Below are 18,794 nucleotides of genomic sequence, written 5' to 3'. Positions count from 1 at the left end.
GTCATTGCTCATCAAAACATGCACTGCTTTCCTATTCGGCATTTTGAAGGTGTGGTGTTTCCAGGAAAAGGGTCTTCTTCTTTTTCTTTTCTGTTTGTATTTGCCATAGACTGTTACAAAAATATTTTATTAGCTAGCAAAAAATAACGTTCGCTACCTAGCCATCGCCCGTCTCTCTCTCAAATTCAAATTCAAATTCAAATGCTTTATTGGCATGACATATTTAAAAATACATATTGCCCAAGCGTAGTGATAGCAATAATCAACCACAATAAGAATATATAATTAAAAAGAAAAAAGAAAACAAGCAGCAACAACAACAGCATAAATGACAGGAACATAACACTTATTATCTATTAAGTTAACTAAATTAAATTGGTTTAAAAAAGTATTTTCTCAATAAGAGTATTATATATACTCATACATATGCATACACACAGCCATATATATATATATATACCTGCACACACACACACACACATATACACATACATATACATACACACATGCATATATACACACACATACATATGTTTGTTTGATGCTCACCCACTGTCGCTGTGACAGGCAAAAACATATTTAACTGCGAGTGAGGCTGTCGGTCCTTCTTCTAATAGGACTTGCAGCTTTTGATCATTTGTTAGGGAGGGAAATTTGTTTAGGAATGTTGAATTTTGTATCTTATTCAAATATGGTTCCCTTATCTGTGAATATTTTTCACAATATAACAGGAAGTGCATCTCTGTCTCTACCTCTCCTGTCTTGCAGTGACCACATATACGTTCTTCTTTGGGTAGCCATGTTTTTTTGTGCCTTCCTTTTTCAATTGCTAAGGTGTGGTCACTGAGCCTGTACTTGGTAAGGGTTTGTCTCTGCTTTGTATCTCTGACAGAAAAGAGATACTCTGCCAAATAGTATTCTCTGTTTAGGGCAAAGTAGCAATTAAGTTTATTTTGTGTTTTGGTTTCATTATTCCAGTGTTCCAGATAGGCATCTTTTGTTTGTTTAATTATTTGGTTTACTCTAATTTCTGGTTTTAAAGCGCTGGTCTGAGTTTGGTCAGTGTTTGGTTTTAGTTGGTTAGAGAGTCTCATGACCAGCTGACTGAGAAGACTCTTTTTGGGTTTCAGATCTTGGGTTTTCAGTGCTTGAAATTGTATTGTGTTTGGCAACTTGATCTGAAGTGCATCCTAAATTTAAGTGCTCTTTTTTTAATGTTAATTGTCAATGGGTAGCTGCCTAATTCTGCCCTGCATGCATTGGTGGGTGTTTTCCTTTGGATGTTTAGTATTGTTCTGCAAAATTCTGCATGCAAGGCCTCTATAGGATGCTTGTCCCACCTAGTGTAGTTGGGATAACCGAGTGGACCCCATACTTCACTTCCATATAAGGCAATTGGTTGGATTACACTATCAAAGATTTTAAGCCAAATTCTAATTGGTTTGTCTATTTTGTGAAATTTTCTTCTAATTGCATGACAGGCTCTGCAGGCTTTTTCTTTTAGTGTATTCACTGCCAGACCAAAGTTTCCTGAGGCACTTATTTTGAGCCCCAGGTAATCATAGAACAGGGAGTGTTCTAGTGCGGGGTTTCCTAGAGTGAACACATGTCTGGTTTCCTGAGATCTGGGTTTCTTTTGGAATATCATTATTTTAGATTTTTTAAAGTTTACTGTCAGTGCCCAGTTCTGACAGTATTGCACCAGTAAATCCAAATGTTGCTGTAGCCCTTGTTCTGTGGGCGACAGCAACACCAGGTCATCCACATAGGGCAAGAATTTAACTTCCTTGTTGTTTAGGGTTAAGCCAGGGGTAGCAGATTGTTCCAACAGCACCGCTAACTCATTAATATAGATATTAAAGAGCGATGGTGACAAGCTGCATCCCTGAAAAACACCTCGTCCTTGAGTGAAGAAATCTGTTCTTTTATTCCCAATATTTACTCCACATTTATTATTGACATATAATAAAATCTATTTGTCATAAACTTTACCCCCTATACCACTTTGGAGAATTTTATAATATAGTCCTTCTTGCCAAATGGAATCAAAAGCCTTTTTAAAATCTATAAAGCATGCAAAAATTTGACCTTTGCTTTTTTGGTGTACATGTTGATTAATTAGGGTGTGTAGGGTGTAAACATGATCAGTTGTGCGATGTTTTGGTAGAAAACCAATTTGTCCTTTGCTCAAGACGTTGTGTTTCATAAGGAAGGCTAGAATTCTGGCATTGATAATGCTGCAGAAAATCTTCCCCAGATTGCTGCTCACACAGATGCCTAGGTAGTTATTAGGGTCAAATTTGTCTCCACTCTTGTAAATTGGGGAAATAAGCCCCTGATTCCAGATATCAGGAAAGCAGCCAGCTTGGAAAACGAGATTGAACAATTTGAGCAGGGCCTGTCTCAGCTCAGGGGTGCTGTGTTTAAGCATCTCTGTCCTGATGCTGTTCTGTAATTCATTTTAGATATACATTTATCTGACAGTGATCTGTTTGTGGTGTTTGTGGTTGGACAATGAATGCACTAATATAGGAGGGGCCCATGTCAGCAATGGCATAGTCAACTACACTAGTCCCAAGAGCTGAACAATATGTGAACCTCCCTAATGTGTCCCCTTTGATCCTGCCATTAAGCACGTACAGACCTAGGGAGCGACAGAGATGCACTAACTCTTTCCCATTTTTGTTACAAATATGGTCAGGATTATTTCTGGGAATAACGGTAGGAGTGAAGTATAGAGAGGACTGTCTGAAGATATGGCTATTGCCAGTAGAATCTACTATGTCAGGCTCAGATCCTGTTCTGGCATTCAAATCTCCGATCAATAGAACATTACCCTGGGCCTGGTAATGTGTGATCTCTTTATGAAGATTTTCAAAAAAGTTTTCATTGTAGTACGGTGACTCCAAAGGGGGAATGTAGGCCGCACATACGTCATTATCACATTTGATAATATTTTTATTTAATTTGAGCCAGATGTGTGTTCTTGCCTTTTTAATTAGTTCTAATTGGGTTGACAAATCATCTTTATACCATATGATAATCCCACCTGAATCCCTGCCATGCCTTAGTTTTTCTGTTTGAGGGATGACAGTAAAATTTCTTCATAGCCTGGGGGACAGTATCAGCATCATCTCGACACCATGCCTCCAACAATATTATAATATCATGTCCTGAAATGCATGAGATGAATTCTGGGTTTGTGCTCTTCGGTCCAAAAACCGAAGAATACAAACCCTGAATATTCCAAGAACTTATTGAGAGAGATTTCATTAACAATTGATTACGTAGATTTCTGTACAGTGACAAGTAGAACAATTTGATCAAATTTACACTGTGTTTTCAAGCAACTTAATTAGTAAAGCAAATTTTATTTATTTATTTATTTTCAACCAAGAATAGATGAGCTGTAGCAACTGTTTCACCTTCCAATGTCTGAGTGGTTTGGTACTACCTGAGCATAGGTAGGCTGGCACTCAGGGGGTAGCTGGGCTGGGTTCCACTGAGCTGGGTTCTGCCGAGCTGGGTTCTGCTGGGCTGGGCTCTGCTGGGCTGGGTTCCGCTGGCCTGGGTTCTGCTGAACTGGGTTCTGCTGGGCTGGGCTCCGCTGGGCTGGGTTCTGCTGAGCTGGGTTCTGCTGGGCTCCGCTGGGCTGGGTTCTGCTGAGCTGGGTTCTGCTGGGCTGGGTTCTGCTGGGCTGGGCTTCGTTGAGTTGGGTTCTGCTGGGCTGTGTTTCACTGGGTTGGGTTCTGCTGGGCTGGGATTCACTTGGTTGGGCTCTTCCTGGCAGGATTCTTCTCTCCTTTGATGGGCGTGGCATGTGCTGTCATCTCTGGTGGGGCTGTGCTGTCCCTCTAGTGAGATGTGGAGCTGAAGGACTTACGTCGGTTGCTGCCTCTCTCAGGTCTTCTGTGAAGATCCATACACTGTCACGGCCGAGGTGGACATGGTCGTATAAGTGCTCATGTGTCAGAGTTGGGTGATGCGCGATGTTTACGTTGGTCAACTTTGTGCACTCTGTGGTGATTTCTCTGTTTATGTTGGTGATTATGTTGAATGGGAAGTCGGTCCGTGGCGGTAATGTGGAAATGGTGATTTTTGCCCTTGGGAACTCTTTGTGCTTTTTTAGCCAACTTAATCACTGCTTCTGGTACATTCTGCCCCTTGTGATGCAAGTCATTTGTGCCTGTGTGGATTATGATGTTGTCAGGATCTCCCAGGCGTTCAGGACAGAGTAGTTGGAGTGCATTGTCTGTGTGGGGGCACCAGAACTTTCCAATGCTGTGACGGGGGAACAGCTGCCTGTGGTAGAGAGCAGATATTACAGTTACAGTTTTACTGTCTGCAGCGACTGCAGAGAGGAGCATCGCAGATGAGCTTATCGAGAGCGGCTGACAAAGCAGCACAGCATCGGCTGTTATTTATGTTATTTTTTGCCTTAACAAAAATGGCATGCTAATCCCACAGGCACAAGAACTAAAGAATTTAAGCCCTGAAAGAACACTTTGTCACGAGATCAATGGTGGTCTTGACAGTTCAGTGAAGGACACTACAGAGGGGCATTGTGCTCATTCCATTCTGCTCTGTCTGCTGTGCCTACAGAGACCGGGGCTCGGCCGCTTCAGGCCGCCAGAGGCTCGAGCGCGTCGTCGGAAACGGCCCCTCCGGCGGGCGCGGCGTAGGCGTCCGGCGAGCTCGTGTTCCGAACCTCACCCTGCCGGGACCCGGCCCGTACTCCACGACCCCGTCCCCCCCGCGGTTACCGAGGGGACCCCGGGCAAACGTTTACCAAACGGGCGGAATGTTGCAAACTTCGAATTTCGAAGGGGAGGGGAGGGGAGGGAGGGGAGGGCAGGGGGAGCCGTCTCTCTTCCAGATTTGAAGCGGAGATCCGTGCCAAGGCCTCGCGGCGCCCGCATCGCCAGAATCTGGCCCGCAGCTCAGGGTCTGTTCATCGCGGTTAAAGGAGAGGGGAGATATTGGCGGCTGCTTCAGAGGAAAAATAACGAAATCTTACGACACCCCACCCCCCACCCCCACCTCCCACCTCCAGAGGTTCTCGCTGATAGTTCTCCTTTGGAAGAAATCTTTGCCGAACAGTTTGTGGCGGCGTGCAATGAGGGGCTGTTGTAGCTAGGTGTTCTGTGGAGAAAGATAGCCGCAGGTGTTCAGTGAGGGAGGGAGTCCTAATTGTTAGAAGTGGTGTGTAGGGGAGGATAGTCACAGTTGTGAGGTGGTGTGTAGGGGAGAATAGTCACAGTTGTGTGAGGTGGTGTGTAGGGGAGGATAGTCACAGTTGTGTGAGGTGGTGTGTAGGGGAGGATAGTCACAGTTGTGTGAGGTGGTGTGTAGGGGAGGATAGTCAGTTGTGTGAGGTGGTGTGTAGGGGAAGATAGTCACAGTTGTGTGAGGTGGTGTGTAGGGGAGGATAGTCACAGTTGTGTGAGGTGGTGTGTAGGAGAGGATAGTCACAGTTGTGTGAGGTGGTGTGTAGGGGAGGATAGTCACAGTTGTGTGAGGTGGTGTGTAGGGGAGGATAGTCACAGTTGTGTGAGGGGGTGTGTAGGGGAGGATAGTCACAGTTGTGTGAGGTGGTGTGTAGGGGAGGATAGTCACAGTTGTGTGAGGTGGTGTGTAGGAGAGGATAGTCACAGTTGTGAGAGGTGGTGTGTAGGGGAGGATAGTCACAGTTGTGAGAGGTGGTGTGTAGGGGAGGATAGTCACAGTTGTGAGGTGGTGTGTAGGGGAGGATAGTCACAGTTGTGTGAGGTGGTGTGTAGGGGAGGATAGTCACAGTTGTGAGGTGGTGTGTAGGAGAGGATAGTCACAGTTGTGAGAGGTGGTGTGTAGGAGAGGATAGTCACAGTTGTGAGAGGTGGTGTGTAGGGGAGGATAGTCACAGTTGTGAGGTGGTGTGTAGGAGAGGATAGTCACAGTTGTGAGAGGTGGTGTGTAGGGGAGGATAGTCACAGTTGTGAGGTGGTGTGTAGGGGAGGATAGTCACAGTTGTGTGAGGTGGTGTGTAGGGGAGGATAGTCTCAGTTGTGAGAGCTGCAGTTCTTACATTACATTACATTATAGGCATTTAGCTGACGCTCTTATCCAGAGCGACTTACAACAGTGTAACCAAACTCAGGATCAAGTCCACTTAAGTCCATTGAATAAAATGTAGATAAAAAGCCTTTACTATAGTAGCATACAGTAAGGAGAAACAAGATAGTCTGAACCAAAAAATTTTTTTTTTTTTTTTTTTTTTTTTTTTTTTTTTAGTTGTGAGGTGGTGTGGTCTCCCTGTCTGTGCGTTTCAGAGGAAGGTTGACGAGTCGGCTCCTCGCTGCCCCCTGCTGGACCCCATAAGCGATTTAGTGCTGGTCTGCATGTTTTTCTTCTTCCTGTCTGGCTTCATGCTGGGTAGGGGGATGTGATTCCACACAGGCCCTAGCATGCTTATTAGACTGGAAATATTTACTATTTTGCCTGAAAGCAGAATATGACCTCTACCCACTTCACCCTCACCCTCACCCTCACCCCCTCCCCCGCAGCACGTCTCAAGACATCCCAGTCAGCTGTCGGTTGATCTCTGCTCACTGACAAGGTCGCCAGGCAAGAACTGGCCTCGCAGATCAGTTACAGCCAACCCAAAGACAGCCATTTTGTCACCGTCTCTCTGTTTCCAAGGGATATGTTCTTTCAGCTACCAAGAACTCCTGTGAAAGCTCCAGTTCTCCTCTGAAAAGTGATGGCTTTAGAATTTGATCTCGCAGTCGTCCCTAGTCAGTTCCTGGGACTATCCAAAGATCCTAATTTGGTGGCTGGACCCGTCATTTGCAAAAAATGCCCCACAAAAACAGTTCCTGCTGCTATGGCTCTCCCTCCTGTCTTTCTGGCTGCATCACATCCTTCAGTTCAGCGCGCTCACTAGCAGGTGTTTATAAAATAAACACCCCCCCTCCCTCCCCCCTAACCCCAGTTAACTAAAGGCCACAGGTTCAACGCTCCTGACAGGGCCCTGAATTTGCTCAGCATTTGGTTTTGGCCTTTAGAGTGGTTATCAGATTTTACTTGCACCCAGAAGGTTGTGTGTTCCATACCCAGACCCCTTTTTAGTGTACTTGAGAAGTGTACTCAATCTGAATCGCTTCTGTAGACACCCAACTGCAATTTAAATTGCGTTTTAAATAAACGAAAATCAAAATGGCCACGCCAGATGTCCTCTATGAGATTTTTCTGGCGAGCGATTCGGATTTTTGTTAAAAGGCAGCTTCCGCTGGATCTGTTGCTCGTCGAGTACACGCGGTCGGGAAGCGCCGAAGCAGAACCCCTCGAGAGACGGGCGCGTCTCCTCCGCACGCAGCGACGCCGCCCCCCCGTCAATTTGCCGAGTCATTCCGGCCGAAGGCCCGGCCGGGCTCGGAAGAGCGATCGTCGTTTTTTTCATCCGCGTAATCGGAAAGGCGTTTTCAGCCGCGTGCAGATCTCTGCCGAACCTCTACCTCGGCCCGGTTCAGAAACGCGCTTCACCCCAGCTCACTTCTTTGGCCGCAAACGCGTTTGTTACGCCTACTTTACAACGAAACATTCTAATCCAAAGCGCTATTTCAACACTTCTGAAACGACGTCATTTGGCAGAACAAAATGGCGGAAGACGTCTCGGTGCTGCCCTCTGACTTTCCACTCTGGCCCCGCCCCAATCGTGATGTCAGAGTGCGCCTTCGGAGGCGCTACTGTTGTGACCACAAATTTCTTTGTTTACTTTTTTTATAAATGACGGAACAACGCTGGCACCTGATTGGCTAGACTGGTTTCGGTGAGAAACATGGCAGCCTGTTCATGAACGTTCCCATATTTTGCCGAAACAGTCCACTAAAATATGTTGTTGAAAACATTTGAGTTTGGAAATCGACCATGTAATTGCTGAATCTCGGATCATATTCGATCTACGAAGTTTGATCCGAGTTTCACGAGCCAGTCGCAGCTATGCTGTACATATTAATTTTCATATGGAATACTTTATGCAAATGAGATGGACACACCTACTCCACCCACCTCAGGAAGCGTTTTTCTGAATAGTGCATTATGTGAAGCCGGGCTGAAGCACTGAGTGCAGTTACTCTTTAAAGGGTTAATTTATATGTCAACATGTGTGGTATGGCCTGAAGCTTTTCCTGCAGTTCCCGTTTTCACACGTTTGCTGGTAGCGATGTAGTACTTGGGAGTAGGTTAATCGCAGCTTTGTCACGTCCCAAAGATCCTCCATTTCCTCCGCACCGTTTTCATTGCGGTTTTGAGCGCAGTCCATGACCTCGCAATGGCTTTTCGAAACGGGGTGGTAACATGAGAATCAAAATATTAAGGAGTGCTCAAAATATGTTGTGTTGGCGCCCTCTACTGATGCAGTGGTGAATTGCAAAATGATGTGCATCACTCCTGTTGACTAGTGGACAAATTCTGTGAGCAATGCAAAGACAGTGATCACTGAGTTCATCGGTGCTTCAAAGTTTAAAAAGTCTGGTGAAGCTGAGAATGTGAGGTTTTACTATTATGCTTTTATGAAAGGTTACTGGAGGGAATACAGACTGCCATTCTTTAGTAAGTTTCCAGCCATTGTTTCCAATTGGCTTCTTCTGTTGAATGTTTGAGCTGGGTGCACATAGTGGCACACAAGCTGGGTTGTGGAGCTCATGCTGGGTTACGGGGCACATGCTGGGTTACGGGGCACATGCTGGGTTACGGGGCACATGCTGGGTTATGGGGCACATGCTGGGTTACCGGGCACATGCTGGGTTACCGGGCACACGCTGGGTTATGGAGCACGTCGGGTAATTGATCACATGCTGGGTTATGGAGCACATGCTGCGTTGTGGAGCACATGCTGGGTTGTGGGACTATGCTGGGTTATGGAGTGCAAGCTCAGTTATAGAGCACATTCTGAGTCCTCGGGTATATGTTGGGTTGTGGAGTACCTGCTGGGTTGTGCAGAATATGTTTTGATTGCTGTGTCTCCACACAATTTGGTTCACTAGTCGGTCGGTAACTCAGGTTCATCTGGCCGAGATTCTACTAGACTCTTTTGTGTACATACTGTATGTAATTTATATTGCTCCTGGCTTGGATGAATAATACAGTAGCTCATTTTGTTTTGATCAGGACAGACAGTCGTCTATAGTCAATGTACCTTCCTAGCAATAATTCTAAGGCAAAGTGAACAAGAACAAGATAAAAACACTATTGCATGTCAGTGTTAAATCAATTGTAATTGGGTGGTGTATAGCCATTGTTTTAGGGAGGCATTTGAGAACACTGAGAAGGTTTTCAGTACCACATCGGCCTTTCACAGAGCAAAACAAACTTAATTCATCCATTTAAAAAAATATTAGCTCTGAATCAGCGAGGTAGGCCAACCAAAAACAGTTAATAAATTATTCAAAATTTCAGTTGCAATGTCCATGTAATTTACAAAACAGTCCCGTTTGCATGTGTTTCTCCGTGTTGATATTTCGTTAAATCCCGTTTCATTCAGTTCATTGCAATACGGTATTTCTTTTTTTCAGAGTCAGTTCATTGCAGTCCACAATTCAACAACAAAATACATTTTCCCTTTTCAAACACACTTTAGCTGTTAGGGGAAAAAAAGATAAAACCCAAAGGGCTTCAGAGCGGAGCGTTCCACACCGGCCGCTCGCTCAACAAAAACAACTCAATTAGCGAAATAACCCGTAAAAATCAAATAAACCAACAAAGAAAAAATAATTAAATCAGCACTTATCGTCCCGTCCCGTCAGTCCGTCGTAGACGTTTCAGTCCGAACCCAGGCTGTACCCTGCGCAGTTTGGGAGTTTCGGCTTTTGCTTGTAGAGTTTGTAGATAATGTCTTGTCGGCCAGGTGGGATTAATCCGTATTAGAGTCCGGCTCTTCCGTAGCGATCACGGTAGGATTCATTTTTTTCATTCATTCTTGTACATCGAAATGACTCTTTTCTTATCCGACTAATTACACACAGCTTTTCTCGCTTTTATTTTTCTCAGCTCCCGGGATTTAACTTTCCGCTTGCAGATTCAAACTCTCTCGCAGCCGCCATTCAAAAAACTCTCCCACTGACGCCGTTGTCTCCGCAATTATTGACGTGGAAAAGGGGGCAGTGCTGTTGCACACCTCACGTACTCACGGACACCTGACCTGTCCTGCCAACACAGGGCCGTCACGACACACATACTCTCTCATACGCACCCACACACACACATAGGCACCCACACACTAACTCGATGATGGTGGTGGACAGCGCTGTCTAACAATTCGGTACATATAATGTACAATGTAGTGACGAGTCAGATGTTACAGTATTAGGATTATAGTTCATAAGTGAAACACTCTCAACAAGGTTGCTGGGTACCGCTACACAGAAACTCATAGCACCATTCAGACAAATCAAATTGCAATTCAAAGTGTTTTACAAGCGATTGACAAAACATAAAATGTTAAAATGGATTTACAGACTAAAGGTGGGTAGTTAAGATAATAAAAAATACATAATAAAATACAATACAAACAATAAAAATAACAAGAAATAAAATGACAAAATATTACACAAAGTAAATTTTATGAAAAAACAGTGAAATGTTAATAAAATTAAATAAAATGAAATGCATGATCAACAGTAAAGTGTTGATAAAACAAAATAGAATAAAATAAATTATGATAATAATAAATAAAATAAGTGTAAATACTAAGACCATAAAATTGGCCTTTCTCCTAGCAGGATTTGCATTTTTTTCTCTCATTTGTTTGGGAAAGGAAGTCCTTTATAATTAAAGAAAATTTGTTGAAGTAATGTGTCCTAATTTCTGAATATTTTTCACAACGCGCATCTCTGTTTCCACCTCTCCTGTCTTACAGTGACCACATATACGTTGTTCTTTTGGTAACCATGTATTCCGGTGTCAGCCTTTTTCAATTGCAAGTGTGTGGTCACTCAGCCTGTACTTGGTCAGGATCTGCCTCTGCTTTGTATCTCTGACAGAGAAGAGATACTCAGCCAATTTGTTGTCTCTTTTTAGGGTCCGACAGCAATCTGTTTTGTGTTTTGGTTACATTATCTCAATATTCCAAAGAAGAGATTTTGATCCGTTTCATTACTTGGTTTACTTTGATTTGTTGGTAAGCAGTGCTGGTATGAAGCTGGTCTGTGATCTGTGTTAGTTGGGTTAATGGGTTAGTCAGCTTCATTACCAGCTGACTGGGGGGACTCTTTTCATGACTGAGCTCTTGGGCTTTCATTGCCTTAAATTGCAATGTGTCTTGAGGACTTGAATTGAGGTGCATCCAGAATTTGAATGCTCTTTTTTGGATACTGTCTGTATTTGTTGGTAACGGCTCTGGTCTGGGTTACTTTAAAGCAATTAATACTTAGATGAGTTTATACAGGGAGATGGGGTTCAATGGGAGAAGGATCCGATTCGGACTGTCATAAGGTTGATAAAACTTAGTTGAGTTATTAAATTTAAATTAATTTAATGTATTATTTCAAATTTAATTATTAGGGGGTCAGCCTCAGCTACCCTGTAAATGGCACAGCATTCTGAATACTGAACAGGTTACTCTACAGGATTGGAGTCCTGATCGATGGGGTCACTTCTGGCACTACGATCTTTACTTCACTCTAGTGTGTTTCTTTTGCACCTCTGCACCTTGAACTAATGCACTTGTTGTACGTCGCTCTGGATAAGAGCGTCTGCTAAATGCCTGTAATGTAATGTAATGTAATGAACCCAGACTAACGGGAGATCACCCTTTATCAGCCTCAACACTTAAAATTATTTTGAGGGAATTGACCCTTGGCACTTATGAATTCAAATGTTTCTATTTGACTTTGTTGGTGGATCATTCCATCAGCATGAGAGAGGAAACACAAACACACACATACAAAAATATAAGCTTTAATGATGAATAATTGTTTTTGGAAGTTAAGCAGTTTGGTTGTAATATGGGATTGGATATTGGCACAGTATAGCACAATCTCAAACACGTTTTCAACATACAAAAATGCCAAGTTACTCACACATACAAGACATACACTGTCTATAACTCATTCATTCAGACTGCCAAAATCCAGGCCTGCCATTAAAAGTATTGATCAAAATGACGCCAAGTTACGGTACTACAAACAATATAGGCTATCTTGCCTCACAGAAATTGAATAACATGTATTCCAAAGCAATGTTACCCAATATTTCCTTTCAAGTCACTTGGCTCTGTGTTTTGTAATCTTACCATTTTACAAATTTTTGCCCAAAGCTATCACACCATGGGGGTTCACACCACGAGCATGGTTAACAGTGAATGAACATTCGTTACTATGCCTCTTCCACGTGCAAGGAGGGTGTTAATCCCCCCCAGTGTCATCTATAGCTTTGATCTTAGAACTATGAGTATCTGGCATGAGGGGTCCGGCGATCCTGAAGGGAAGTGGAAGATAGTGTTGGAATGTTGAAAGTAACAGACAGACTCATTTGGGAGCCTATGCAGAAATAAAGAATGTGAGCCCTCAGAGAGAGGACTGCAGAGAAACAACTTACAACTGCCCTACAGGACACAGAGAGAGGGGGTCCAGGGCTGTCAGGAAACAGAACGCATGCTGCTCTGCAGCTGGAACCTTAGTGATCTTCTGTTCTGGCTGCACGGAAACGAACTACATTTGGAAAGTTTCCTGGCTTTATGAAGAACTTCCAGACTGGAAAGGCACTGCCAACCAGAACCAGCAGCGACACCAGCACTCCCACCACTATCCCAGCCACTTCTCCAGCAGAGAGTCCTGCAGAGAACATGGAGAAAGAGGGACTCATTTGGGAGAAATAGAGAAAAGCAGGTAATCAAGAAGGAAAGACTACAATAATATGAATAACAACAACAATGATAATAACAACAACATCAGTAATAATACATTTAGCAAATATCCAGAGGGACTTACAAAAAGTGCCTCCATAAAGGTTCATACAACAAGCAGAGCTGATGCCAAGTTGGCAGTCTGACTAAGTGTGGTAGCACATTAGTAGTAGGCACTGAAGTAACGTTGTAAACCTACAACATAATAGGAAGTGCCAGCGTAGGTGGGAGGAGACTGTGGATGCTAAGGCAGTAGGACTCTGAGATGGAGCCCTGGGGAACTCCTGCACTAAGTGTTAAGACAGTGGGACTGTGCTGATAAGTTAGGAAAAGTACATCCCGTTGGAATTGTTGAGATACCGGTTTGAGGGCCAGAGTCACCATCAGGATCAACTGTATCAAACGCAGCAGAGAGGTCAAGACAAGATCAAGAAAGGGGACAAGGGGGCAGTTTTAGCATATTTGCATAATTCTGTTATGGGGGTGTGGGGGGGGGGGGGGGGGGGGGGCTATAGTGACATTCTTCTACTCTCAGGTAAGCCACTGCCATTTCCTAGGACATTTTCTGTGCCTAAATCCTGTCTTATAGCAGCAAACCAGCTTAAAGGCATCAGAGCATTTTCTCCAGCTTTATTTTATAGACAGAAAACCCAGGAGACATTTGTGGCCAGATAGAGGTGAAAACCTGCACTAAAGGCTGCAACAGGCCATTTTCATACTTTCTGGAGTAAAGCAGTACTGGCCGATACATTTCAGTAAATTCCGTGGCGTTATGAAAATATACACATTTTATACAAATTCCATAAAAACTGTAGACTAATTAAAAGAGAATCAGTCTTATTTTCAATAATTGTCAGGCCTTAGTACACTGATAGTCTACAATCATTGTTTGATAAATTTTTATTTAGCAAATTTGTGGAAAGACTTTGAGAAAAATTGACAAAGCTAGGCTACATCTTAGAAACCATAGCCTAAGATTGCAAAAGCCTAAAACCTATACTTTTGTGTCTCTTATGTGTATTGTGCTCAAGGGGACAATAAAACATGAGGCATTGTGAAAAAATAATTTTTGTTTTATATTAATATTATTATTTCCATTATTTTCCCAGTGGATTGCAGCAGCCATAAGTCAGAGGAATAACAGAGTGGACCAGTAAGATGCTGAGCCCTGCATCTGCACAAACACACAGAGCTGAAGAGGAGGACCATACCTGAGACTTCCAGAGAGACAGAGCCGATGGTCCTTTTGGTCTCAGGATCGGTCACATTGTAGACTCCGGCATCCTCCAGTGTCACACACCTCAGCAAAAGGGTGCAGTTCTGGGCCAGAAGCTCACATCTCTGAGCATAAGGCTCCCCATACCTGGCTGGGCCTTTATTTGCATCGAGCATCAGCACCTCATCTGAACCAAGGCCTGCACTGAATGTTACCCTCACTGGGTCTGCGGTATAGAGCGGTATGGAGAGCAAACCACCGGCCTTCACTGTGAGGGTCTGGGGTGGGTGGCCTGTGAGGGCAGGGAATTCATTTACATATTTACATATTTTACATTTACATGCATATTTACAGGGGATATGAACACATTATCAACAGCAGTCAGCTTGATCATGTAAAAAGGTCAAAATGATACAGGGCAAATTATAGCATCCAAAAATTGCTGGTGTCATCTTGCATCAAATCTGCGGTACATCAAACAATACTTCTGTAAATTATGAAACATTGTTACACTTGCCCTGATTAAAATTACCACATGAAAAAATAAATAATACACACCAGACACACTTATACACCTGAGCTGCTCGGCTGCCCTACAGAACTGAAGATCTAAAGTGAATTTTACCTGTCACAACCAGACTGGCAGAAGCTGGATTCTCTTTCGGACTGTTGTAGAAGCACTGGTAGTCGCCTTCATCTGAAAACCGTGTCTGTCTGATGGTTAAAGACAAGTTTCCATAGAGGGCTTGTTCTGGGGAAACTGAAGCTCTGTTCTCGAACCCGGGCCCATATGTGATGTTGTTCTTAAGGAGCTGGTAAACGTTCTCTCCACCTCTCTTCCAGAGGATATCCAGATCATCAGCACGCGCTTGTATATTCATTTTCGCAAAACAAGGAAGACTGGCGGACATTCCCATCGCTACGGAAACATCTGTTGGGACTGAGAGAGAGCCAGAAAAAGAGAGAGGGAAAGAGAGAAACAGGCAGACAGAGATTTACAAAGCATTCCTGGCATACAGGAATTAACAGCTCAACCATGTTGCTTGGGGTAGATGAAGGCCCTGATGCAGCATATGCTGTCTACTGCATACCACCCAAGGCTTGTGGGTTTTATACAGACTGGAATGATCGTCCCCCCCAAAAACAATCGTAAGAATAATAATAGTAATATCCTTTGTCAAAAAACAGCTTTTAGGGCTATCAAATCCACAAGCACTAAAAACATTCACTCAATCTGTCGGAAAAAAGGCAACACGCACTGACCTCTAATTTCTAGTTTCACATCTGAAAGAACGATCTCAGTCTCATTACTGTACTGGCATTTGTAAATGCCGAGGTCACTGTACACCACAGGACTGAGGATGAGGCTGTAGTTTCCCGGCTCTTTTAAGTGGAAGGATTCCACCCGTCCCTGGAAGCCATATCCAGAGGAAAAGGATCCGGTGTAGAGTACAGCCACGTCCAGCCAGTCAGGATACTCATACTCCTGAAACCGCCACTCCACATCCCTGCTGGGGGCTCCACGGCAGGGGAGAGTGAGGGAACGGCCGATGTTCACAAACATGCGGTCAGAGTAGATTGGAGATGCTGACAGCAGGGCTAGGGGAGGGAAGTTGGATGTTCAGTCAGCATTAAAGGGAGAAATATCACAGGGCTGGGCTTTTCATGCATAAGAGGGAAATCTCACAGGGGTGGGCTTTTCATGCATAAGAGGGAAATCTCACAGGGCTGGACTTTTCATGCATAAAAGAGAAATCTCACAGGACTGGGCCATTCATGCATAAGTATGAATAATTTATAGTTTAAATCCTTTAAATCTACATTTTTGTCCACCACTATGGCAGTGAAGCATGAAGTTTTTATTTATTTTAATTTTTTTTATACACACACACACACAAGCATATACAATGCTGTAAAAAAGTGTTTGCCCCCTTCCTGACTTCTTTTATTAGTTAAAAAGTGATCTTTTGGATTGCAATATCGTCTGAAAAATTTAATGCCTCAAAATGTTGACATTTGATTATCACCGATGATGTCCTGCTATATGTCTGCCCCTAACTGTGAAACTATTTCTGTGCTGTTTTCAAATAAACCCACTCCAAAAGATCACTTTTTTCAATATGGCTGTATTGACATGCACACAAAGTCTGTAGTGGGATTATTTGAAAATGCTATAGTAAAACTGCATGCAATGAGGCTAGGACGTAGTACAGGACCCCTTCTATCATGAACAAGTATCAACAGTTTGAGACCTTTTTAATTTAGGGAGAAATTCCAATCCAAAATTTTACTCTTTTATATTAGCCTGCATTGGATTACATTGAATGTTTGAAGTGATATTATTAAAAAATGCTGCAGTAAAATTTCACTAATATAGGGTAGTATGTAGGCCATGAACCCATCTGCCAGGAACAAGTGTCAGAATTTTCCGAACTTTGACATTTGGGGAGAAATTCTTGTCCAAACTTTCATATTTTTCAATAGGCGTCTATTGGATTACATGGAAAGTTTGAGGTGGGATTATTAGAAAAAATGCAATAGTAAAAGTTCACAGAAATGGGGTAGGATGTAGACCACTTCAGGAGCCCTTCTGTCGTAATTAAATGTCAAATTTTCAGACCTTTACTTTAAACCTTTAGAAACCAACACTTTCATTTTCATTAGCGCCAGATGCACCGTGTGTAGCGTACTCACCCAACAGGATGCAAAAACTTGCACATCTCATTTCCGGCTGACAATCGCTGCTGAGACATCCGACTAAAAACTATTAGTAATAGTATTACGTGAAAATTCCTTGATTTAAACTCTCTCCAGTAAATCAGACGTCTTTTCTCCGCTGGCTAGCTTCGCCTGTCTGGCTAAAGTTAACTTCGATACGCAGTTCTTCATACTATTAGGCAGCTGATACCTATCCCTGCCCAATCTAACTAAAAGGAATCATCTGCCCATCCAATGAAAACTCTGAAAAAATCACCGTTATAGCTAATCATTGCTCATCAAAACATACACTGCTTTCCTATTCGCCATTTTGAAGTTGTGGTGTTTCCAGGAAAAGGGTCTGCTTCTGCTTCTGCTTCTTCTGCTTCTTCTGCTTCTTCTGCTTCTTCTGCTTCTTCTTCTTCTTCTTCTTCTGTGTTGTTTACCGGCAGCATGCATCCTTGAAAGTTGCATTACTGCCATCTTTCGGAGGAAGTTAACTCTTACGGCTTATTGACTGTCACACTTTCACTTTCACTTTTGCCTAACCACTCTTGAATTGGAAAACAAGATTTCATACAGCAGATCCTGGTGATTTCTGGCTGTACCTGCCTTAATACTTGCAATGGCCGACACAGAATCACTACATATTACTATTTTGTTAACCCTACCCCGTTCAGCCCATTCTAATGCCATCAATATGGCAAACAATTCAACCGCATACACACTTAAACAATCCGATGTTCTCTTGCTAATTCCCGCTTGGTAACTAGGCACAGCAACTGCAGCCCCTGTCGCATCTGTCTGCGGATCCATTGATCCATCTGTAAAAATCTGAACACTGCCTTTATAGTTCCTCCCTATAGTTATAGTATTCACTGACTAAGTCAGCATTATTATTACTGTGCTTAATCTTAAGTAATTCCAGATCTACCCCCACACTTTCTAACTCCCAGACAGGTCTACCAGGCCACACCACAGTTTCGCCAAACTCTTTATCATAGACTCCCATATCTCTTGCTACTTGATCTCCTGCCCATCCAAAACTTGATTTTTCCATCCTCTCCTTCTCCCAGCTTGTTTGCAGTACCCTTTTTGTTGGATGACTATCTCCATGCCCCCTTAGATTAACCCAGTAGTTAGCCACCAGCTGTTTCCGATGCAACCACAGTGGCATTTCACCTGCTTCCACTTGGAGTGCACACACTGGGGAAGTTTTAACTGCTCCTAAACACACTCGTAAAGCCCGAGCTTGTATAGCATCTAGGTCCGCCAGCACAGATTTTGCTGCTGATCCATATACTATACTTCCATAGTCTAATCTTGATCTAATTAAGGCTACATAAATATATTTCAGAGATGCTATATCAGCTCCCCACTCCAATCCTGCAAGACACCTCATGACATTTATCACTTTTTTACATCTACTAACAACACATCTAATATGCTCCCTCCATGTTAACCTCATATCAAAATATACTCCCAAAAAACAAAAACTCACAACTTTCTCTAAATTATTTCCATACAATTTCAAATTGCATTCCCTGAATTTATTTCTTGTAAAGAGCATAGATTTTGTTTTTTCAACTGAAAATTTAACTCCCCACTTTGTTCCCCACTTTTCAACTTGATTAATTCCATCTTGCACTTTCTTCACTATGTGTTCAACATTTCTCCCTCTTTTCCACAAAGCCCCGTCATCTGCAAACAATGACTTCCCCATATCCATAGGGATATTCATAAATATGTTGTTTATCATGATGGAAAATAAAGTTGGACTTACTACACTTCCCTGAGGTGTCCCGTTTTCCACAACATATTGGGTTGATAACTCTGAAACTATCTTCACCTGAATAGTCCTTCCATCTAAAAAGTCCATAACCCAATTAAACATTTTCCCTCCGACTCCCATTAAGTGCAGTTTGATTAGAAGTCCCTCTCTCCATAGCATATCATAAGCTTTCTCAACATCAGAAAACACTGCAACCACTGTCTCTTTAT

General features: G+C 43.1%; 1 protein-coding gene across 6 annotated transcripts in view; it reads right to left on the bottom strand.

Moving 5' to 3' along the window:
- Nucleotides 1–18,794, bottom strand: part of LOC118218854 — a 184,163-nt gene that overhangs the window by 28,182 nt on the left and 137,187 nt on the right. For 2 of the 6 annotated variants that reach the window (XM_035401589.1, XM_035401596.1), the window contains exons 13-14: nt 14,092–14,388; nt 11,919–12,809 (exon numbers count right to left, since the gene is read on the bottom strand). The exons of 1 other annotated variant lie outside the window; for it this stretch is intronic. In XM_035401589.1, coding sequence (XP_035257480.1) covers nt 12,652–12,809; nt 14,092–14,388 — 455 coding nt within the window. In that variant the 3' untranslated portion in view covers nt 11,919–12,651. Of the gene's footprint in view, nt 1–11,918; nt 12,810–14,091; nt 14,389–18,794 lie in introns of those variants that run through there. 3 more of the 6 variants (XM_035401591.1, XM_035401590.1, XM_035401592.1) reach the window with 2 other exon arrangements.

This window comes from Anguilla anguilla, chromosome 19 (assembly GCF_013347855.1).
Source record: "Anguilla anguilla isolate fAngAng1 chromosome 19, fAngAng1.pri, whole genome shotgun sequence".
Classification (NCBI taxonomy): domain Eukaryota; kingdom Metazoa; phylum Chordata; class Actinopteri; order Anguilliformes; family Anguillidae; genus Anguilla; species Anguilla anguilla.
The sequence above is the reverse complement of the archived record's forward strand: the minus strand, read 5'-3'. Positions and strand labels throughout refer to the sequence as shown.